This window comes from Oxyura jamaicensis, chromosome 5 (assembly GCF_011077185.1).
Source record: "Oxyura jamaicensis isolate SHBP4307 breed ruddy duck chromosome 5, BPBGC_Ojam_1.0, whole genome shotgun sequence".
NCBI classification, from domain to species: domain Eukaryota; kingdom Metazoa; phylum Chordata; class Aves; order Anseriformes; family Anatidae; genus Oxyura; species Oxyura jamaicensis.
Window position 1 is genome coordinate 51,262,959 of NC_048897.1, and position 21,014 is coordinate 51,283,972.

The following is a 21,014-nucleotide window of genomic DNA, read 5'->3' on the forward strand; positions in this document are numbered from 1 at the left end:
GAAGAAATGTCTCCTCATTTCCAACCTGAACCTCCCCTGGCACAACTTGAGGCCATTCCCTCTGGTCCTATCGCTAGTTATGTGCGAGAAGAGGCCGACCCCCAGCTTCCCACAGCTTCCTTTCAGGTAGTTGTAGAGAGCAATGAGGTCTCCCCTGAGCCTCCTCTTCTGACTGAACAACCCCAGTTCCCTCAGCTGTTCCTCATAGGGCTTGTGTTCCAGGCCCTTCACCAGCTTTGTAGCCCTTCTATGGACATGCTCCAGGGCATGGACAAACCCAAGCTGCCCCCCCACACACACAGACACAGGGAAACCCGCAGTCAGCAGGAGGGATCCCCACAGCCCACCCGCAGACTTCGAGCTGCCCCTCACACCCCCTGACGAGGTTGTGCCACAATTGCTCCCCGAGCGCCTCAGCGCCCTCACAGCCCCGGGGCCGCACAGAGGCAGCGCCTGCAGCGCCGGGGGCCAGCGGCCGCCTCAGGGCAGCGCCGCCCCGCGGCCCCCAAGCCGCGCCCGGTGCTCCCCGCTCCGCCTCAGGCCTCCGCCCGCCCCCCGGCCGCGTCGCCGCACGCGTGACGATGCGGAGCCGCCCCCGGACGGACGGAGCCGGAGCCGGCGGCGGCGGCTGCGGCAGCCGCGAGCCGGGCTGCGCGGGGGCGGCCGAGGTGAGGCAAGGAGAAGAAGCGAGGAGAGCGCCGGGCGGCATGGATTACCCCGAGCCTCAGGGCGCCTGGGACCCGCCCGGGGAAAGCGGCGGCGGCGGCGGCTGCTACGGGCGGCCGGCCCGCGGCGAGGAGGAGGAAGAGGAGGAGGAGGAGGCGGCGGCGGAGAGCCGCGGCGTGGAGCATCCCCTGGTCCGCCCGCCCCGCCGCCACCACCACCACCAGCAGCAGCGGCCGCTCCGCGCCGCGCTTTCCACCTCGTCCTCCGAAGGGGAAGCGGAGGCCGCCCCGCCTCGGGAGCTCAGCCTGAGCGACTCGGCCGGCGGCGGCGAGTTCGATTCGGCCGAATCCGGCGCCTCGCTGCGCTACTCCACGGGCACCGGCGGCGAGGGCAGCGAGGGAGCGGGGCTGGCGAGCAGCGAGAGCGGCGGCAGCGGCTTCTCCCTGGCGGCCTCGGCGCTGCCCGAGAGGAAGCGGCCGCGCTCGGCGGCGGGCGGCGGGCGGCCCCGCTACGAGGTGGTGCGGGAGCTGGGCGCCGAGGAGGTGCGCTGGTTCTACCGGGAGGACCGCAAGACGTGGAAGCCTTTCATCGGCTACGACTCGCTGCGGATCGAGCTGGCCTTCCGAGCCCTCGGCCCCGAGCCGAGGGAGGGCGAGGCGGTGGAGCCGGTGTGCGTGCGGAGCGGGCTCTACGAGGTGGACGTGGCCAACGCCGAGTGTTACCCCGTCTACTGGAACCGTGAGTGAGGCCGGGACCGGCCCGGGGTCCCTCCTGTCACCAGGGGGGGACGGGGCCCTCATGGGGTTGCCCTCACGCAGGCCTTTACGTGGGGGCTGTCCCCCTGTGTCCCGCACAGAGACCAGTGGGGGTCCCCAGGTGTCCTCATAAACACGGTCCGGGTGTCCTCATGGAGGGGACGCCTCACACGCAGACACCATGGATTCCCCTTGGGGGTGGGGGGCACAGCAGAGACATAGCCCCCTCACCCCCATGCGTGTTTTGGGGAGCTACAGACCCTTCACCAGGGGAGCCACAGACCCTTCGCCATCCCCAAGAGACACCACATGGAGCAGGGATTGGGCACCTCTGTCACACACCTGAGGAAGCGAGGCGGCAGGGCTGCCTCTGCCTGCTGTCCTCCCCAAAAAGGGACGCCCTGCCCGCACGGGGCACTGGGTTTACCAGGTGGCCCTTCCTGCCCCCATAACAAACGCACGAAGGTAAATGGGGCGTCTGAGTGCTCCCTTTCACACAAGGAAGGGGAATGGGTGCTGCTTGATACCCACATGCATTTGGGGACATGGGATTGGGGGGAAAGGACCACTCTGTCTCATATAGTGGGGCAAGGAGGCCAAGCCTCAGACATCCAGCAGCCCCGGGCATCCTGCCCTTCTGGACACATGCTGTGGAGGGCAGGATGCCTGCTGCCCTTGGAAATTGGGTACCACTCACCATAGACTCGAGAGAGGGGGCACTGGATCCCCCTAAAGCACCCAGAGGGCAGGAGGCACTGGGTGCCCCCCATGCCGCATGCAAACTCATGGGGGAGAGGGGGCACTGGGAGCTTCTTCAAACACTTCCATCTGAAAAGGGATCCGGGGATCTTTCCCTTTCTTTCCCCACTGTGCACACGCATCTGAAGGAAAGGGGGATCTGGGCATGCACACCCTGGCATACAGAGATGGTGGAATGGGAGATCTGAGCATCTTCTTCTTTCTTGACACGTATGGAAGAAAGTGGGAGGGAAGGTGACTGTGAACCTTCTTGCTTATGCTTCCCATTTCCTAAATGGGAATGGATGAGTGAGGGTGGAGTTGTGCCATCACTACTCCCCCCATCCTTCAATATGTGTGCCCGCTCTTCAGAAGGAGCAGGGTGAAAATGAGCAATTGTTTGTCCAGTCTCCCCGCCACGTGCATGCTTCTGATCCCTCTTCTTTGATGAGAAATGATGGAAGAGAGGGCTGACACCTGGCTTCTCCTCTGCTGCTCTCATCCTCTCTGCTAGGAAGGTAACGGTATTATGCTCCATCTCCCCCAAGCGCATCGTTCTGCAGGGAGCATGACGTGGGACTTCTCCTTTCTGCTTCAGGGGGATTCAACAGGCTTCTCAGATGCACAGTTCTTACTTCTTGTCTTTCCAGCAGAGGGGTGCTTGCTTTACCACCTCAGCTTCAAAAGGAGGTGGTGATGTACGCCTTCTATCACCCTTCCTCAAGAGGCACTGTCCCTTGCATTCATCTGCTGCCTTTGCTGGAGGAGAGGGGACCTAAGGGAACAGGTGAAGGAGCAGGCACCTCAGCTCTTCTGCCTCTTTGGAAGGAACGTGTCCTGAGGTCTTGCTGGACAAGCATGCATCTGCTCTCCTGCAGCAGATGAGCAGTGACACCGCTTACCCTCTGTCCCCGAGGCACAGCTGGACTTGCTTTCCAACTGCGTTCCCTCCAGGCCAAGGGAAATGTTATGGAGTAGGGTGAGAGATGTGGACTGGCCCAGCAAGCAGTAGACGTTGTCCTGGCATGGACTTGGAAGCAGGCAGTTTTCTCTGATCCCCTCTGCATATTCAGAGGAGAGTCACAGAGGAGCAGCAGAACTGCTTCAAAGGGGCAGATCTGAAAACTCGGGCTTTTGGTTGTTTTCCTTATTTCTCAGCATCTTTCCAGGAGGGAGACCATAAAAGACAATACCAGGTGGTACAATTCACTTGCGGTGTGTGACGCTTTTGTCTTTCAAATCATTGCCCCAGCAGATGGATAATGAGCTCAAGGAGCAAGCAGAGCTCCCAGTGCACGCGTGTTTTGAGTTAAAAAAGAGCCTGGGCGCAGCTCCTTGTTTGGAAAGTGCATTTTTTTTTTCTGCATTACCACCCAGAAGTCTCAACTGTTGGTGCTTGCTGCATCTGCCACGTAGTTCCTGGGAAGAGATGATGCAGATAATCCAGGGGATGAAGAAAGTGCTGCTGGCCCCCTTGCTGGCTGTGCCATGGGGACAGAGGGGAGCGAGTGAGCAGAGCCGTCAGGTGAGGCAGGATTGCTCCCGGTAATGAGAGCAAGAGGCTGCGCTCATCAGCAGCTTAAAGGTTTAATTTCTTGACCCTGTGCCTCATCCATTTTGGAAGCTGATTCAGTCTCCTTAAGCCCGAGGAGCAGATGTTTCAAGTAATAACGCGTGCTGTGCAGAGGCGATGCTTGGAAGCAGAGATTCCCAAAGGTTAGCACCAGAAGCAGTGCTAGGCAGGAGAGACACAAACTCATGGTGCTGAGCAGACTAACGAAGGGGATATTTTTTAGTCCCCAGAAAGCTGATTAAAGAGTGCTCAAGTCTTATTCTTCTTATCGGGTCCGCTCATTTGCAAGGCTAAGATAAACTTCTGGTGTTTCAGGGATCTGTCAGCGTCTTCTGGCCTAACTCCTCCTTTGCTCGCACATTTCCTTGCCTCTGCCCTGTATATGTGAGAGTTCTCGCCTTTCTCCCGTTCTCTCCTCCCAGGTGAGGCGCTGCGTGCCCCCGTAGGCAGCTGGCCAGCGTGGCTCTGCTGCGCTGCTGCCTGGTGCTCTCTGCCTGGTTCTCTGCTGCGCCCAGGCCCGAGAAGACGGCAAGGTCAGATCCCAAGGATTCTGTCTCCTCTCGCGCTTCTGAAGACCTTGGTGTGGCTGTTACTCCCAGATTACTCCCCTTTGGTATTGTGCGTGCAGTTTTGGATCCGAAGGGTAGCTCCTACGTTGGTTCCCTGTGATACGGGCGGGAGGTGCTGATGGCATAACCAGATCTCATACTAGGCAGGACTGCCAGTAAAGGAGGAGGAACATGCTCTCTGATTGCACGAGCATGAAAAACAACGAGTACAACTGACTTAAAATATGCTGAGGTGCACGCTAAAGGGTACAGAAACTGCTGTCTGGTTTTGCTGATTCACATTTTCGGTTCAGAGCAAAGGTCAAAAGCTTTTATCTTTGTACTTGCCCGCTTTGTTGTTCTGTTTCACATACATGCCGCACTTCAGGGAGGGCTGCTATCTCGCAGCAACAATATTGGATGCCCTGACAATTCTTCAGCTACTGTGTCATCTCAATGACAGGAAGATGTTGATTCTAGCTGGGCATTTGCTGAAACATTTTTTTTCACTCTTCAGCTCGTCACAGGATTCGTTTGTAACATCAGGAATATCAGACTGAGTTACAATTTGAGCAGATTAATTACTGAGAATTTTATCCTTACCTTGTGACCTCTGGGATTTATTTAATTAGCATTGTCAAACTTGCAAAGACAGCACAAGAGGACTGAAATCATTACTGTAGGCTTCCAGATAAGTGAGTAGCTTGGAGCTGGACTTCTTATCTTCTGTGGATATAAGTGATGTTTTATATGTGGGTCTTCCATGCAAATCATCTTAGGTTATCCAGACCTGTTCTGCCCTCCCAGTTGAAGAGGGCTGCTTTACACCTGTTTTTCTGTAGATTTACTTAGCCTGGGTGAGTCTGTTTAATCCACAAACTGAGGACTTCTGCGTTCTCTGTCCTGTTCCTTGGCTCACAAGTTTGTCCCATGTGGCTGTTGCCCTGTCTGGTAGTTGCTTTTCCCTTGCTTTTTTGACGGTTGCATTGTCAAGTTGCATGCATTTAGTTCTGGCAGTGTTTTCTTATAAATTAGTCCACTTTCACTCTCCAGGTAGCCGTCTCCACCCCAGCGTGTTCTCCAGTTTGAATTCTGGCTGTGCTGGGGACACCCATCACCTCGGCTGATGTCTGTCACGCAGTGGTACCTTTTAAAATTGAAGTAGGACTTCTGTCCAAATCTGTCGGTATGTGGGGAGAAGCAACAACAAAATGTATATTTCTACAGCCATCTGGGGAGTCTTTTGGATGATTGTCTTTTAGGATAAAATACTCCCCTCCTGCACGCAGGTTTGGTAGGGGATTTGTTTGGTATTTTTTACAGGATGCATGTTTTCGTACCTAATAGTTGCAGAAGAAATCTGTTAAATAAAATCACCACTTATTGTATTGAAAAAAAATTGGTTTAAAAGGATCATCCCTGACTGGAGATGTAAGAATAACTTTGTTGTACTGATTAAACAGAGATTTTACTGGGCTTAGACCCTGTGTGTGTGGTGGGGAGGGGGTCATTTGGTCCTGATTTTAAAATCTGTATACTTAGGCTAGAATTGGGCAGGCTAAAAACTATTTCAGATGCCTTCAAGCTGGTGCTGAAAGAAATTTCTGAGAACTGTATACTTCCGTGAGCTGCTTTGTAAATTGGAAGAAGAGGTAGTGGTTCGCAGGTTGTAAAAAGCCTCTGCCAGCTGAGCTTTTTGCAAAACGAGATGTGAATGCCAGGGAAGCGTTGTCGTCCCTCTGAACCTGGAATCAGTCAGGATTACTGAAAAATCTTGGAGTACAGTGGTTAATGCTTGGCTTGGGATGGTTACAAAAGGCTGTTTTGTTAGCAGATTTTTTCTGATGTGCTTGTTTTGATGTAGGAGGCAGAAGTCAGCAGCAAGAGACGAACCCTTTCGTACCTCAGCTGCTGCTCGTTGTTAGGACAGCACCGCCAAGACTAAAAATCACCATGCTGGAGCTGCAAGGTGCTTCTCTGCTGCCTGCTCCGCGCAGGAGCACCGGGTGCTGTGCCTTCCCCCGGCAGCACAAACTCCCACATTGGCAACCCTGAACCCATCCCGTGGCACGGGTCCCATTAGACCACTTGCCTGGCTACTTTAATCAATGCCTGCTGTTCTGAGGCTGTGTCATTGGTTTATGGGTTTTGCCTTCTATTCCAAAACAGAAAAAGTATTAAAACAGATTTATGAGGCAAGATGAAAATTGAGGGTTTGGAACCAAGAGTGGTTCGTATCAGTACGTGGTTTTTATTTTTTTAGCCTGTTTTTTGTTGCTGAACACTTTTTTAGTTGCTTTATAGCATGCTTAGAACACTGCTTTTGGTGTGTTGGCCAGCTGAAGTTGGTTGCTGTTCCATGTAAAGGACCTTTTCATTTGAAGGGTGAATACATGAATACTATTTTCTTGCTTCTCTCCCCAGGTATGTTACTTGCTAATAAAATAGTGATAGCGTACACGGCAAGGTAAAGCTCTACTTTTGCCGATCAAAATCTTTCCTGCATTCTACTCTTCTGCCTTTTTTCTTCATTGCACCTTCCTTCCAGAAGTTCTTGTTAGCTTAGGTCTGGCCAGCTTCTTCCTGCCCAGAAGGCCTAACACTGGTGAAACACGAATTTCAGATCTGCAGTACTCAGTATCGAAACACAAAGTACATTTGTGTGTACAAATGTTATGGTTCCAAAAGGGGTAACGTGGAGCTTCGAGGATGCTTCTCTAAAAAAGGTGGGAGATGTTAGCACCTCGCTTGGATGTGTCTTTGAGGACAAGCTTGTTTTGTGTCTTCAGCTTTTATGTTTGTGATTTGCAAGCATTATGTAAAGAAGAATCTGTTCTCTTACTCCCATAAATGACCAGAACCACTCTGATGGATAGTATCATCTACAGCTGAGTAGTTAAGGACAGAATTAGCTTACAAAGTGAGTTGTGCTTGCCCTTCAGCGCTGTTCATTGCTTTTCCTCCTTGATCACATCCAGCAGGAATGCAGAGATGGTGGGAATGCGTTGGTTAGACGTTCTTGGTGAAGGACAGAAGGGTGTTACCGCTGTAACTGAGAAAGCAGAACACGTTTGTAGGATGAGAAGGATCAGGAGTTCCGTTCTGACTTCATTTAGGTTTGAGTACTGACTCAACTGTGGCGGTAATCAAAGAAACAAGGTGGGACCTAAGTTGGAGGTGACAGGACCAGATTAAAGATGGATTGAATTTCTGTGTATGTCTGAGAGGGAGAGGCTGTTCAGGGAGAAAAAATACGTTGAGGGGAAAGAGAACCTGGACAGAGCTCATTTTTTTGTTCTGACAGGAACAAGAGAGTATCGGTAGGATCTGACCCTATAGAAGTTAATAAGCAGAAAAAGTAATGGAAGAAAAATATGCAGAAGAGCAAGGAATAAAAATTAGAAGCACGAGCAATTCTGTCAGTGGTACGTAATGCTGAAAAAGGTATTGGTAAAGTAATGGTTGCAAGTGTTGGCCGAGAGAAGGTCAGTAGGGTGGTATGATGTATCTGAGTATGGGTTGCAAGTAGCTCAAGCCACGCTGGAGTGTGCCTGGCATGGAGATGCACAGAGACTGTAAAATTTGTAAAGTGCATGGTAAGTGAGCTCTGAGATGAAGGAAAATCCCTGCAGAGGAGGAAGAGGGAAGGAGCTGAGAGAAAGGATTAGTGTGCCCTTGAATATGTTCGTCTCGTTCATTAGCGGTACTGGTAGGTCTCAGGCATGCACAGGAAAAATCTTAGGGTTTTTTAAAGACATTCCTGTACAGGAACTTGCTTGCTCAAACTGTACATATGTAATCCTTGCTGCTTGGTGCTAGAGTTTGCTAACAAAGACCGACTGAAGAGCACCTCCCAGCAGAGCACGTACACTTAGAGCTGATCGTGCAAAAGTCCCATGACTTTCAGTGGGATTCGAGCATGTGCTCAGGTTTTAGGAGTTACTCCCATGTTTGTCATGTGGCACAGTCATTCTTTTGTGGTTCAGTTTAGCCTTCACCTCGTGCTGTGTCAAAAACTGCAAGCTGCCGTGGGTTAGAGAAGGGCTGGTAAAGGACCAGCTCCGACAACTTACTGACTGCAGCAACAAATGCTGCTGGTGGAAGCGCCTCACTTTGGAGTATTAGTACTGAGATTTGGTAAGCTATTAGGATTCAGTAAAAATAAGGCTCTAAACTTAAAACTGCAACCCTGCTTCACGTTTCAATGGTCCAAATTTATTTTTGACGAGTGTTCCCAGCACATCTTTGACATGGCTGGTGAGGTGGGTGTTAGGATTTCGTATGAAGCCGTTGGGTTCAAGTTTGCGTAAAGAGTGATTGCAGAGATGATGATTAAGCTGCTGTATAAAAACAGAAAAGTCCTTCCTGAAAAACATGGTACACACTATAGTTTGTACTTGGTGTTTGAACCAGCCCCAGAGGTCTGCCTTTTTTGTTTTGGGTTGCTCAATGAGTAGTGTAAACCAATTAAAAATGGTTCAGGGAAAAGCAACTGCAGGCTGTTGCTTGAGTACTTTGTGTGGTCTGGATAAAACAGAGGTGATTTCACCTTCCCAGCTGAGCAAAATACGTGTTCCTCTCCAGCAGAGTCTAACATGGAAGCGAGTGCAGAGGCTTGCATGTGTAGCTGCTCTGCAGATCAGAGTCAGGAGAGAAAATGCCTTCTGTGCCAATCAGATTGCTCTTAATATGTTTAGTCTCTGTGAAACTCAGAAGTAACTTCCACCTGTAATCTTGAAATTGGCTCCGTGAAGCAATTTAGAATTATTTGATGGACCAGCAGAATAATATCCCTTACCACTCAGCAAATGAAATCTCGTTTGATCTGGATGCTCAGTAAAATTCTGTCTCTGTAAATACATGTAGCTACGTCTATTAAGTTTTCTGAAGCCAGGTTTTTACTCTTGAATTCCTCTTTAGGTTATGGTGTTACTTCTGGAAGAGCAGAGCGGGTTGCTGTGTTTGGAGTTAAACCAGGGAAGGTCGTCCTGGCCGTGATTAAAGAATGGTGCCATGTATTTAAACATCAGCAGCCTGCTCCGTTCTGAAATGATGTACTGGGAAATAGCTAGAAAGCTACAGAAGACTAAGCTGTAGCAAAAAAGTCCCTTACCTAGCGATTATGGAAACAATAACATTTTATTTTTTTGTCTTTTATGACTTCTGTTTGTTCACCCCGTGTGCACAGTCTGGTCACCAGCAGTAAAACACGGGACTCTTCCATCTCATGAGCAGTTTCTGTAACCATCTATTCTCCTGATAAAGCTTCCTGTTCTCACGAGTATTTTTTATTTCCTTCATGAGACTCTATAAACCCACTCATAAGGGAACTAAGTAAGAGGAACAGCTGCTGTCCTGCAGACTGTGCTCTGTGCATTTGTGTTAGCAAAAGGAGGACCATCGTTCCTGCTGGAGAGGCAGTCGTGGTGAGGGCTGTTGGGTGGGTAGGGTGCATGGTGGTGCTGCTTGGCTAATACCAGAGCTTATCCTTTCACACTGGTGGGAAGTCTTACAGGCCCTGCAGTAGTTAATGTGCCACAAATATATTTCTAAGGCCTGTTAATAGCAAAGAATAAAAACAATCAGAAAACAAACAAACAAGAAACCATTCTTGCCCATTTTTCCCTCCTTAGTAAGTACGTGGCCACCTCCCTTCATTATTTAAATAGCTTTCAGCTGCGGTGTCACGCACTGTAGCCTCACCGTTACATTCAGTTTGTGCAGATATGATCCTCGTGCGCTGCAAATTGTTCACAACTGTGGTAGCAAGGAAGCCAAACTGAAGGAACAGAAATTACTGCGCTTGAAAGCAGAAGTCCTGCGTATCAAGCTGACCGCACCTTATGAACTCGTGTTTCTTATCCAACCCCTTGGCTTTGGAGTACTGGGAAATTGAGTTTGTCAGGTTCAGAATGTAAGTTTTGATTGCAGTTTTTGAGCCTTTGAATATTAGATTAACCTCTTAGATCTCATTTGTTGGTAAATTGTTACAGCTGGTGTGTGGATGGAGCTAGAAGTGCCTTGACTTTGCCATCAGACCTGAGCAAGTTGCTTCGAAGCAAGAAACCAAAGCTTACTGCGTCCTGCTTTCTGATTTCGTTCCATCCGTGCATCTCCAGGTTGCGTGCTAGCTTGTACTGATATTTCTGAAACAGACCTCCTTTTGTTTTCCTGTTTAAACTCTGCAAACTCTTAGTTACAAGCTTGTCTGGTCTTGGCACTCATCAGGTGAGATGAAAGAGGTTTACGAGCCACAGTTCATGCTGTACACTACTTAAATTTAGGTGTTTTTCACCATCTTGCCATTTTAAGCAATACAAATGGTCCTGTTCATGTAGAAGTAGTACAAGATTTAAAAAGCAGGCAAAATCTGTTCCATTATCACTTTTCCTACCGTATCCTGAAGGACTTACATAGCTTTTTTCATGCAGTTGATATTTGGGTGGTGGTCACACAATTTGAACATCTTCACAAAAAAGAATAGCTGGAGTATAACACATATAGGTTACCGCACGTGTACGATGTGTTGCATGTGGTTTTTATTTCCACACAATTTTGTTCTTAAGAGGATTTAGGTGATTCTCGGGGTGTAAATTGCATGTGTCCTTGTCTCTTCACGTAATTACAGCTCTTGTATTTGGCTTTTCAGGAAAAAAAAAGGACTCGTTTAAAAATGTATAAACCCTTTGTTGCAGTCCCTTAAACTATTTTTCTCCAGAAGTGGTAAAATATGTATGACTAATTAAAATAAATTGCTTTTCATTAGCTCCTAATCTCTGCCATTCAAACTTCTTTAAGGACTACTTGTGTAAATACACCCTGGAAGTGTCTACCCAGCCAAACGTATCGGTGTCTTTCAGTTTGGAGCGTCGCCAGCTGCAGATTATATGGCGTAAGACTTCAGGCAGTAAAGAAATCAAGGCAAATCCTTTCCTAGGGATCAAGGTTGTAGGGACAAAGATAAACAACATTTCATCTTACAGATTTTGAATTTTGTATGGGGGGGGGGGGGAACGGATTATGATGTAAACAGCCATGTATTTCATCCTTCCAGAAAAGAAAAAAATGCTGAAAGACCTCAGCTTAAGCTTTCTAAAACCACCTGAGTATTGAAGACATGAATGAATTTATGGAGGGTGGATAGGAATGAGTGAAACTGGGTCTCAGAATGACCATTTAGGTACATCACTTGTTAATGGTGATTAATGTAATGGCCTGCGTTGAGTTCACTGGCTGAATCAGAGTAATCTTTAAATAACAGCACCTGTCCGCGATGGAGCCGCGTTGTTTACCGAGGCGCACCTTTGCCGTTTCCCACCGCTGAGCAGCTGATAGCGAGCAACCCTGCTGTGTTGTAATCACCTCCTTTCCCCACCGGAGCCGGGGCAGGCCACGGGATTGCCTTTAGCACAGTGCTCTTGCTTCGTAGCTGAGGTACCCCTTGCTTAGTTTGACCCGAACCGAAATCCAGCATTACTCTTGGAATACAGCCATCGTTGCTCCGTTTTCAAAACCCAGGTATTAATGGGAAGTTGTTCTTCCTTATCTCTAATGAGAGGTTATATGATTCCGTTCGTTGTCATCTGTGATAAATGTGATGATTTCAGCTCTGAAAGGCAGTGACCAAGCCCTGCTCCTGATGGAAGGAAACGTCGTTGGCTTGCCTCCTGCACCCGGAGGTTTCCCAGCAGGAGAGCAGCAATCAAAGCTGCCACCCAGCAAGAGCCACAGAACGAGGCACGAGGCACTGTGGCTGCAGGTGCAGGGTGAGATAGTTCAAAGGCTGCGGGGCAGCAAATCCTGGGTCTCCCTGAAAGGCCACTGAGCTTTGGACAGCAGAATAACCTTACTCAGTTTTTAAAGCCCTGGTCTGAAAACAAAGCTCCCTAATAATCTGTCTTTGGATCTGAGGGTGATTTATAGACGAAGTGTTTTCCAGATAAATGCCCTTTCCAGCCCTAGAGCCAGCTACATTAGTTTATTCCTAAACTAAATTATCCTGTGAAGATTTTACAATAAATTCTTTTGTATTTCAATCATGCCTTTTTTTTTCCTGGCTGAGCCTTTCTGGAGGAGGCTCTTGCCCATCTATTATTTGAGAGTTGCTGTTGAATGCTGCCATCTACTTTCTTTAAAGAACCATTGTGGGAAAGTTTTTTGGGCAGAAACAGCCTGAAAATGTTTATTTTAGTTGCTAATGCTTAGAATTTTAGAAATCTGGAGGTGGAAATTCCCATGTGAAAACCTTGAAAGCCTTCAAAAACGAAAAAGAGGCGCCTTGTATTCATTCGGTGCCGAGTAGAAAATAGTATTCATGTGGCTTTTAAAAAAATCATTCTATGGGTTCAATGAATGGAGCCTCGTAGAATGCTTAGTCAAGAATTAAGGAACTGCTTGCAGATTTTCCCAGTAAGGATCGACATCTGACATGGCTGTGTCATTGCTTCAGCAGCAATGGGATCCTTTGTACCCACTCGCATCCTATGCGCGTTTCATTTCTTGCTACAGCCAGTGCTTTGTTGTACGAGCAGCCGAACTGGATGTGTGTGTGTGTCAGCTCCGCTGAAGAATGCGGATATCTGGCAGGTGTAAAACGTCGGGGGACGTAGCAAAGGTTAAGACAAGCACACGAGGAGCAGCTACTCTTCAAACTCACTTTCCGTTCTTGGTGTAGCATTGCTGTGGCTAAAGCTTTCGTGTCGAGAAAGCTCATTTCAAATACTGACGTTTCACCCTTCATTGAGGGGATGTAGGTTCCAAAACTGGTTTAAATTTTCACAGAGAAGTGAAATTTGTGTCATTTGTAGTGACTGATTTCTGCAGTTCAAAGCCACCTCTCGTTTTTCTGATGACTTGCGTTCATTTTCGTTAACGTTTTTATTCATCTGGTTGGATCACCAGTATCTGAAACCTTAGAAATTCAGGGCGTAACGATTCAGCCCTATTCAGAAGAGCTGTTTTAGCAGGGGGAACAGAAGTTGCATGGCAGAACCAGGTCCTGTGCTGCTTCTGGTTGCATTTTGGTCAGGCCGATGAGTCCGAGTTGTTTGTGCAGAGCAGGTGATGGGGGGAGGTCGGAGCAATTGAACAGCATTTGGAGAAATGCCGTAAACCTTTTGCGGGAAAGGTTTTGAGACCAGCTTTGGGACATTTGGAGCATTCCTGCCCTGTGCGGAGATTATTGCAAGGAGATTTTCCTGTTGCTTTCGTAGGTTGTAGGTGCAGTGGTCCAAGGGACGGAGAGTTCAGAACAATTCAGAGGTCCCAAGTAAATAAGGGAGGTGCTTGCAAATCTCTTCTACTTACACGTTCTCACCTGTGAGCAGCTGGCATGAAAAATACTTAAAATACTTGTGCTGTGTATCAGCGGCCATGGACACAAGGCATGCTAGGGGCATATCTGTATCAGAGGGCAGTGCAGAGGCTCCTGAACCTGCATCTAGCAACCCTACATCCAGCTTAGTGGGACATGGCCCGTCCCAGCGTGGTGCTCAGGTGGTGAGAGATCTGCTGGCAGCTCTGCTGAGCCCCGCTGCACTCCTGCCAGCCTGGTGCCAGGTCAGGCAGCTCTGCTTTCTGTCCTTTGCTCAGGAACCATGAAGTCTTTGTGCTTTCCATTGACTTTTTTTCCGTGGTTGGTTGGGTTTTTGATTTTTGTTTGCATTTTACCCAGATAATGTGCCTTTACTTTTTTTTCTCGCTCAGCTGTTACCGGCTGTTCTCACACCTTCCGAGTAGGAATGGTTCTTTGGGTAGTAAAGCCTCGCTTTTTTTCCCCCCATCCCTGTTTCTAAGCCTCTCCTTTTGTGGCTGAAGACTTCTTTGGAGAGCTGAGCCTGTGTGTTAGTCTGTACACACACTAAATGCTTGTATTTCACTGAGTCTCCCTTTATATCTGCAGGATGCAACACGTGAGTGTGCACTAGAAATCAGCAGTGGGATCACCCGGGGGTCTTGGCCAGCCCCCTGGGTTTCTGTGCCAGTCCCACGAGGCTGGAGGTGCACAGCCATGGTGCAAACCCTGCACTTCTTCTCTATTTTCCAGGTATAGGAGGAGAAATTCTGAGCCGAGCCAGCTAAAATGGATAGTGTTGTCTCAGCATGCTTGCAGGGAGCCGTGTAATAGGAGAACTCTTGCTCCCTGCAGCCCCGGTATTTAGTTTGGGCATCAGTCATGGTTTGGTGAAGAATAGATACCAGGACGTGTTCTTTCAGAGACTTCTGTCTCGTCACATGGACAACAAATGCTTGGCACCCAGATTCCTTGTTCAGAGTGCTGAAAATGAAACTAGAGTGACAGGGACTGGAAACCACCCTCGGTGAAAGACCGATTTTCATCAGGAAATAACTTTACTCTTTAAAATCGTCCTTTATGATAATTGATAAGCAATTTTAAGTGCAATTCCCAAAGGAAACAAAGCTCTATGCAGTCAGGGTAAGCTGTGTGGTTTTGTCTCTCCTCGTTCTGCATCATCCTGATGACTTTGAAACCCCTGGTTCGTATCAGTCAAATTGTGTAGAGAAACATTTTAAATACGGGGCAACTGGGTAGAGAGGAGTACAATCCCATTGAAGTCGGGCTATTGTTTGAACTTAACCCTGAATAAATTTTGCAGAATGTGCGTCTTTCTGTCCATCCTTCACACCCTCAAACACACTCAGCCCCGTGGGAAGAAGTGGTGTTTCTCAAGGCAGTTGCGGTTACCTTGCTCGGGGTCCCAGCAGAGGGAGCGTAACTTTTTCATCAAAACACCACCGAGTTCCCTTTCCCTTTTATCTGCTGTCAGTCTGTGATCTGTAGCATTAAAGGATCTCTTGTTTGATTTTTTTTTTTTAGAAACAGAAAAGATTCCTGTAATGCGTGGACAATGGTTTATTGATGGTACGTGGCAACCTCTGGAAGAGGAGGAAAGTAACCTAATAGAACAGGAGCATCTCAACCGCTTCAGGGGCCAGCAGCTGCAAGAGAGCTTTGATATGGAAGTATCAAAACCTGTTGATGGAAAGGAAGGTAAGATCACTTTTATAGTATGTTTTCTGGACTGCTGGGGTCTTTTTCTTTTATAAGAGCATGATCTGTGATGGTTTTTCCATCCTATGTAATGGGCAATGTTACAGGCTTCAGTTTGCGCTCCCCTTTTCCAGTGCACCTTTATGTTGTAGGATTTCCTGCTAGCACATTGAACAGTGTAAAATTATATTCGTGGATAAACTTTTTGCTCCCACTTCATTTAATGCTTTGTATCTTTGGTTAGTGTTTGAAATCTTACTTCAAACTGAAATCTCGTAATGGGCCGAGAGGAGTGTCAGTGTCTGAATGCAGACTGGCTCTTAGCTCTCTGCCCCGTGTTCCTAATTCTGCCCTAAAGGGAGCATCAGTTTTACAGATCACATTTACGGATCATTTTCCATTCTAGTTCAATCTATGACTTTATCAGAGTAGTTTTGAGCTATAGAAAACCTTAAGCATTCATACTGTTATGGAAGTCCTTATATTTTAATGACCAGGCTGAGGATGCCCAGTTAGTGTTCGTGGGAATCTCAGTCAAATGCATTTAACGTTTTTAAGAGTAGTGTTCTGAAATCACTGCCTGTCTATTGCATGCAGTTGAACTGGTTGCTCTGGGTAAGCATAGCACAGCAAAAGCTCAGTATTTTTGGCTTTCACACTTCGCTTTTGTGTTTTGGTTGTCACTTGCTCCACTTCCACAAAAAAAAAGAGCTGCAAGTACAGTGCCCTTCCAGTACACTTCAGCAGCATTTTTAGTTGTGTTATTCTCTACAAAGCAGCTTCATGTTTATGCTTCTTTAAACTACAACTTTGTACAAAATGTTTAGAGAATGGAGGAGTGGCCATGTTTCAGCCATGAACACAGAGGATTTCTGTGGGAACTGTGTGACCACACAAGGAAAACCTTGTTAATAACTTAGAAGCAAGATAGTATTCAGGGTTCTTCTGTTAATAACTGTAGGGAAAACCAGAAGAGCATTTTCTGACTTACAGACATTTGTTAGTAATGCAGAAAGCAGTTAAGTTCTTAACTCCCCTCAAAGCTAGCAAAAACACCAAATTATTTTTCTCTATTTGTACCACTTTAAAAATTCTTTCCCTCTGGCCAAATCTGCAGTAGCCTTCTGCCTTAACAGCTCTGTCAGGTAGGTACATAAAATTGTGTGACCCCTGAGCCACGGAACTGTGCCAGCAAAAACCCTCTTTTGAAGGGCACTGTTACCTGTTTTTAAATGCGCTAATATTTATTGTTTAAGTGTACTGATACAAAGCTCAGCCTTGCTTTTACAGCTGTACCCTCCCTGTGAGTGCAATGCTGTTCTGGTAGGGCAGTATGCTTTTGTTTGGAAAGTGCATCTTTATGGCTGCTGAGTGCTTCCAGCCTTTGGCAGCTTAACTTTGGATGCAAGGAAGGAATAATGTCTGTTTGCACTTGGGTGCACCTCATTGTGTAAGGAATGGAGCTCAGGTGGGCTTTTTCAGCAAAAGTCTGGCTTATGGAACAGAAATTTTCAGATCTGAGGCAGAATAGATTGAGGAAAATGGTGAGAAAGATACAGTCCTTGTTCTTTACAAAAATATAAAAGACCAGAGAAAGATTCCAGCCACCAGAGCCTTTTCTAATACTAAAGTAAAAAATAATAGCTCTGTATGGAGTCACTTGAAAATAAAATACGTGTAAAGGCACCAAAACCTTTCAAAAGATTTTTTTGGAGTAATAGGGGAGTTGCAGAAACGTTATTAAGCAGTAAGTGTGAAAAGTGATTTTGTCATGATGATGTACCTCTAAAAACAACTCTGGTCAGCTGGCATCTATGACTGCCATCTGCACACAGCACTGGGAGAAGCTTTGTGACTTGCATGGTCTTTGGTGAATTAAATGTAACTAGTTGAAGTGCTGAATTCAGCTTAAATTCCTTAAATTGCATCCTGTATTAAACACACTTGGTCCCACCAAATTTTCCAGGTAGCTGTTGTTAGCCGTTATGACTAATGGAAGTTAGAATAGAGCTGTAAATATCACTGGGAGGCAAAACGGCTCTTCACAACGCTGTGATAAAACATTGTAAATGGTGAAAAAACAGCGATCTGATGTGACTCCTCAGCACAAGCAAATGCACTCTGCTGTAACAAAGCCTCTTATTCCTTAAGCGTAATTCCTTTATTATTTGAACATGCCACTTTGCATCATAAATAATGAAAAGCTAGCTTGTCAATGAGAACCGTGTTGATACTCAGCTGACAAACTTGGTGGTTCCTGATTTTACCCCAGCCGTGCCGTAAGCAATGGCAGCAAGCTGAGAAGCTAGGAGCAGGTTCCCATTTTGCTGCTCCTGCTTTGGATAACTTTGATAAACCTTTTCAGCTTACATTCAGGGAATGACCCTGTTTAAGCACAGGCTGAGTGGTGCCGCTCCCCTTGCTTGCGTGGAATCAGCCATACAGATGAGTTCAGCTTTGCCAAAACGGGCAGTGAGCGCTATGCGTGTTACCTGTGCCTGTTTCTTGCCATTGTCCAAGCAGATTAACGTGACCTTCAGTCCTGCAACATCCAGTTAACCTGGATTTGGCTCCCAGCAGGTTATGTTCTGTAGGAGTTTGTAGATGAGGTTCCCAGGTACCAGAGCTCTTCCTGCGGCTTGTAGAAATGAGACAAATTCCTGAGCTTTATGGAGGGATGCTTAGCCCTGAATGTGTTAGCACCTGTAATGCTTTAAGAGGCCAGTTACTAGAGATCTCTGAAGTGCAGCGTGCATGTGCGGTGTGGGGATGCTACAGCTGATTCCCCAGGCCTCCACAGACCAGGCAGCATGTGTGCACGTTGAGGTGGGGTGGTGAGGGCACGAGCCTCTCTCTCCTCCTTGACTGTGCAGGGTGTTCTGCCCCCCGAGATGCCTCAAACCAGGCCAGAGGAATGCAACCAGAATACCAGTGGAAGGAAATGCTGCGAGGGCGTCACCTCCCTCCTCTATAGCTTGACTGCCCTCTGTTTCACATCTCATCACCCTGGAGCCTGCTTCGATCCTGGCCGAATTCCAGATCTGTTTTTCAGTTTTAAGGGTTGGTTTAATAGTTGATAGATGCAGGAAGGGCTATTGCCATTTTGTCTTGTAAGACAGGGCAACCGATACAGCTACAGGAGGAAACCACACTGAGGATGAGCACCAGAGTTTTGGTTGCATTTCTGTGTCGACTCTGTTGTGAAGGCAAATGTCTGCAGCCTGTTGTGGAATTGATGCAAATCACAAATATAAAATCAGCAGATTCAGAAAATTATCTTCTGGCTTCTCGTTACTTTAAGGAATTTTAAATTATTTTTTTTAGTAGCTGTCATTTAGTAGTTGTAGTGGGGAGTAGAGCTTGACATTTGATGCTCAAGGCTTTGGTAAAAGTGATTGAGTCTGAGGCATTACACCCCTAAATGAGATGCTGCATTGCTGAAACAGTATAGGTGGGCTTCCAGGTCTGATTTGTTCTCCTGCCTCTCTGTTGATAGGCAAACCATGTTGGGCCCTCAAATTCATTTATATGGTACTTGTTTTGGTTGTGTTCTTTCATCCAGGTAACACTAGGCTCTCTTATGTATTGGCTTTGCGTATCTTTCCTAAGGAAGATTCATTCTTCAAATTTTCAACTTACATAAATTAATTTTACTAAAAAAAATTTTAAACTTCAAGCAGATGTAAATTAGTATCAGTGCAAGATGTAAGGTGATGTTTTGATCTAAATTATTTGGTTCAAAATTTAAAATATAAATATCAACACTAAAAATATGAAAATACCTGGGGTGTTTATTTGATCACACCGAGAATGCATTACTGCAGAAAGGCAGAGATATCCAGACCTTTCCTGTACTGCATGTACCCAGTTGTAATACTTGAACATATTACTGTTGTAAAATAATTCTATAAATATTTCTGAGAGAGCTTTATTATAACGCTTGTTCTGCAAAGCAGTGATTGAGATGAAAACATCTAGAAAGGAATCCAAAAAGGGTATCAAAATACCTTGTTAGCAGTCAGTAAGCCTAAAATGCACAGAATAATGTAAGATTTAGAAGCTGCTTTTTGTGCGTGCTCAGGCAGCCCATGAGTTCAGGACTTCTCCAAAGTAGTCTGCCCAAGGAGCAGCATTCTCTGGTGACTTTGTGATACCAAGGCCATTGAAACAGAAAACAGAACCATGCACTTGGGTCATGGCAGGTTCTCAAAGCTTCTTAGACTAGATGTTCTGCTAACAACATCCAACCACAGTAAAGGCAGTGATGTTCTGCAGCTTAAGGGCCAATTTTCCTGCCTTGCTGTGTAGGCAGAGCCCACGTACCCCTCGCTGTGAGCTCCCATGGCACAGAGGAGCTGTCAGCAGGCAGCTCACTGCCCGGGTGCAGGGAGGTGATCAGGGATGGAAGAGCAGCTTCTGTGACACAGAGCAGGCTGACCTGCAGCTGGAGGCTCAGTCCGTGGGACCCACTGCTGCCCGGTAGGTGGTAAAGCTCCAGTCTTGTGGGATGGTGCTGAACAGGAGGTGCTCAGCAAGAAGAAAGGGGAAGGAAGAGCAGGTGGCACTTCCTACTGCACTAGGTTAGCATGGCAGCTAATTCTGATTCTTCCATTCGAGACATTGGTTCTAAAGGTGCATCATAAACTGGTCCCTTGTATAAATAATATTCTCTAGCAGCTCTAAGGTTTGCTACCTGTGTTTAAAGAATATTTGATTAGCTGTTACCGTCATGTTCAGTTATGTAGCTATCATCTTCTTCAGGTGTATTCATTTAATTAGGATGAAGTGAAGGCAAAAGTTTCATGTATGTGATAGGGAGATAGGAATAGATGTAGATGATTATATTTGCAGAGAGAGGTTGTGGAATAACCATCCATAAAGATGCTCAGAACTCAGCTGGAAATCTCCAGAGCAACCGGATCCAAATTTGAAATTGGATTAAACTTAAAAGTTGATCCTGTCTGTGGGGGATTGGAGCAGACAACCCCCAGCGAGTCCTTTCCATGGAAGTTACTCTGTGATCGATTCTATGTTAGGTTATAAGAAATGTGGAAAAAGATCCCATGAGTCAGAATCAGAACAAATTCTATAATGCATTGATTTTGAAAACTGTGTACGTTTGTTGTGTCTTGTTATGGATTTTCAGTGTGTGGTTAGATGCCACGAGAAACAGAAAAATTGCATTTGGAGTAGTTGCTCCGTTCTGCCATAGATTTCAAATATGCTTTTCCCTGTTCATAAAAAAAAAAAAAAAAAAAAAAAAAAAAAAACATTTATTTTTGTTGTTGTTGTTGCAGCTAAGTTAACCTTTACAAGGGAAAGTCTTGTTCATAGAGCCAAAGTCGTCAAGACCAGAAGGATCTGTGGAGATCTGGTCCAACCCCCTTGCTCAAAGCAGCAGAGCCGAGGAGGGCAGGCTGCTCAGAGTGTTTCCAGTGGGGTTTTGATCATCAAGGAAACTCTGGGCAGTCTGTACCATTTGTTTTTCCACTGTCACCGTTAAAAAATCTCCTACTTGACTTGAATTTCCTGTGTATATTCCTCTTGTGAGCTGTATTGCCACAGCAAGTAAAATACTCTGTAGACTAAATTATTCCATCAGGTCCCAAGTGCAGTAACTGTGAGCCTAATGTTCTTCTCCTGTAGAAAACAGATGTGCAACAGCAATATACTTAACCTGCATCCGTAGTAAGTCATCTGCTGACGGAGCTGTTAGCTGAGGG

General features: G+C 46.8%; 1 protein-coding gene across 4 annotated transcripts in view; it reads left to right on the forward strand.

Moving 5' to 3' along the window:
- The first annotated feature begins 543 nt into the window (after window positions 1-543).
- The window catches only part of DDHD1 (DDHD domain containing 1), a 64,548-nt gene continuing 44,077 nt past the window's right edge, over window positions 544-21,014 (forward strand). For 2 of the 4 annotated variants that reach the window (XM_035327791.1, XM_035327792.1), the window contains exons 1-3: window positions 544-1,404; window positions 4,155-4,265; window positions 15,118-15,291. In XM_035327791.1, the coding sequence (XP_035183682.1) occupies window positions 582-1,404; window positions 4,155-4,265; window positions 15,118-15,291 (1,108 nt within the window). In that variant the 5' untranslated portion in view covers window positions 544-581. The remainder of the gene's footprint in view (window positions 1,405-4,154; window positions 4,266-15,117; window positions 15,292-21,014) is intronic. The other 2 variants (XM_035327793.1, XM_035327794.1) reach the window with 1 other exon arrangement.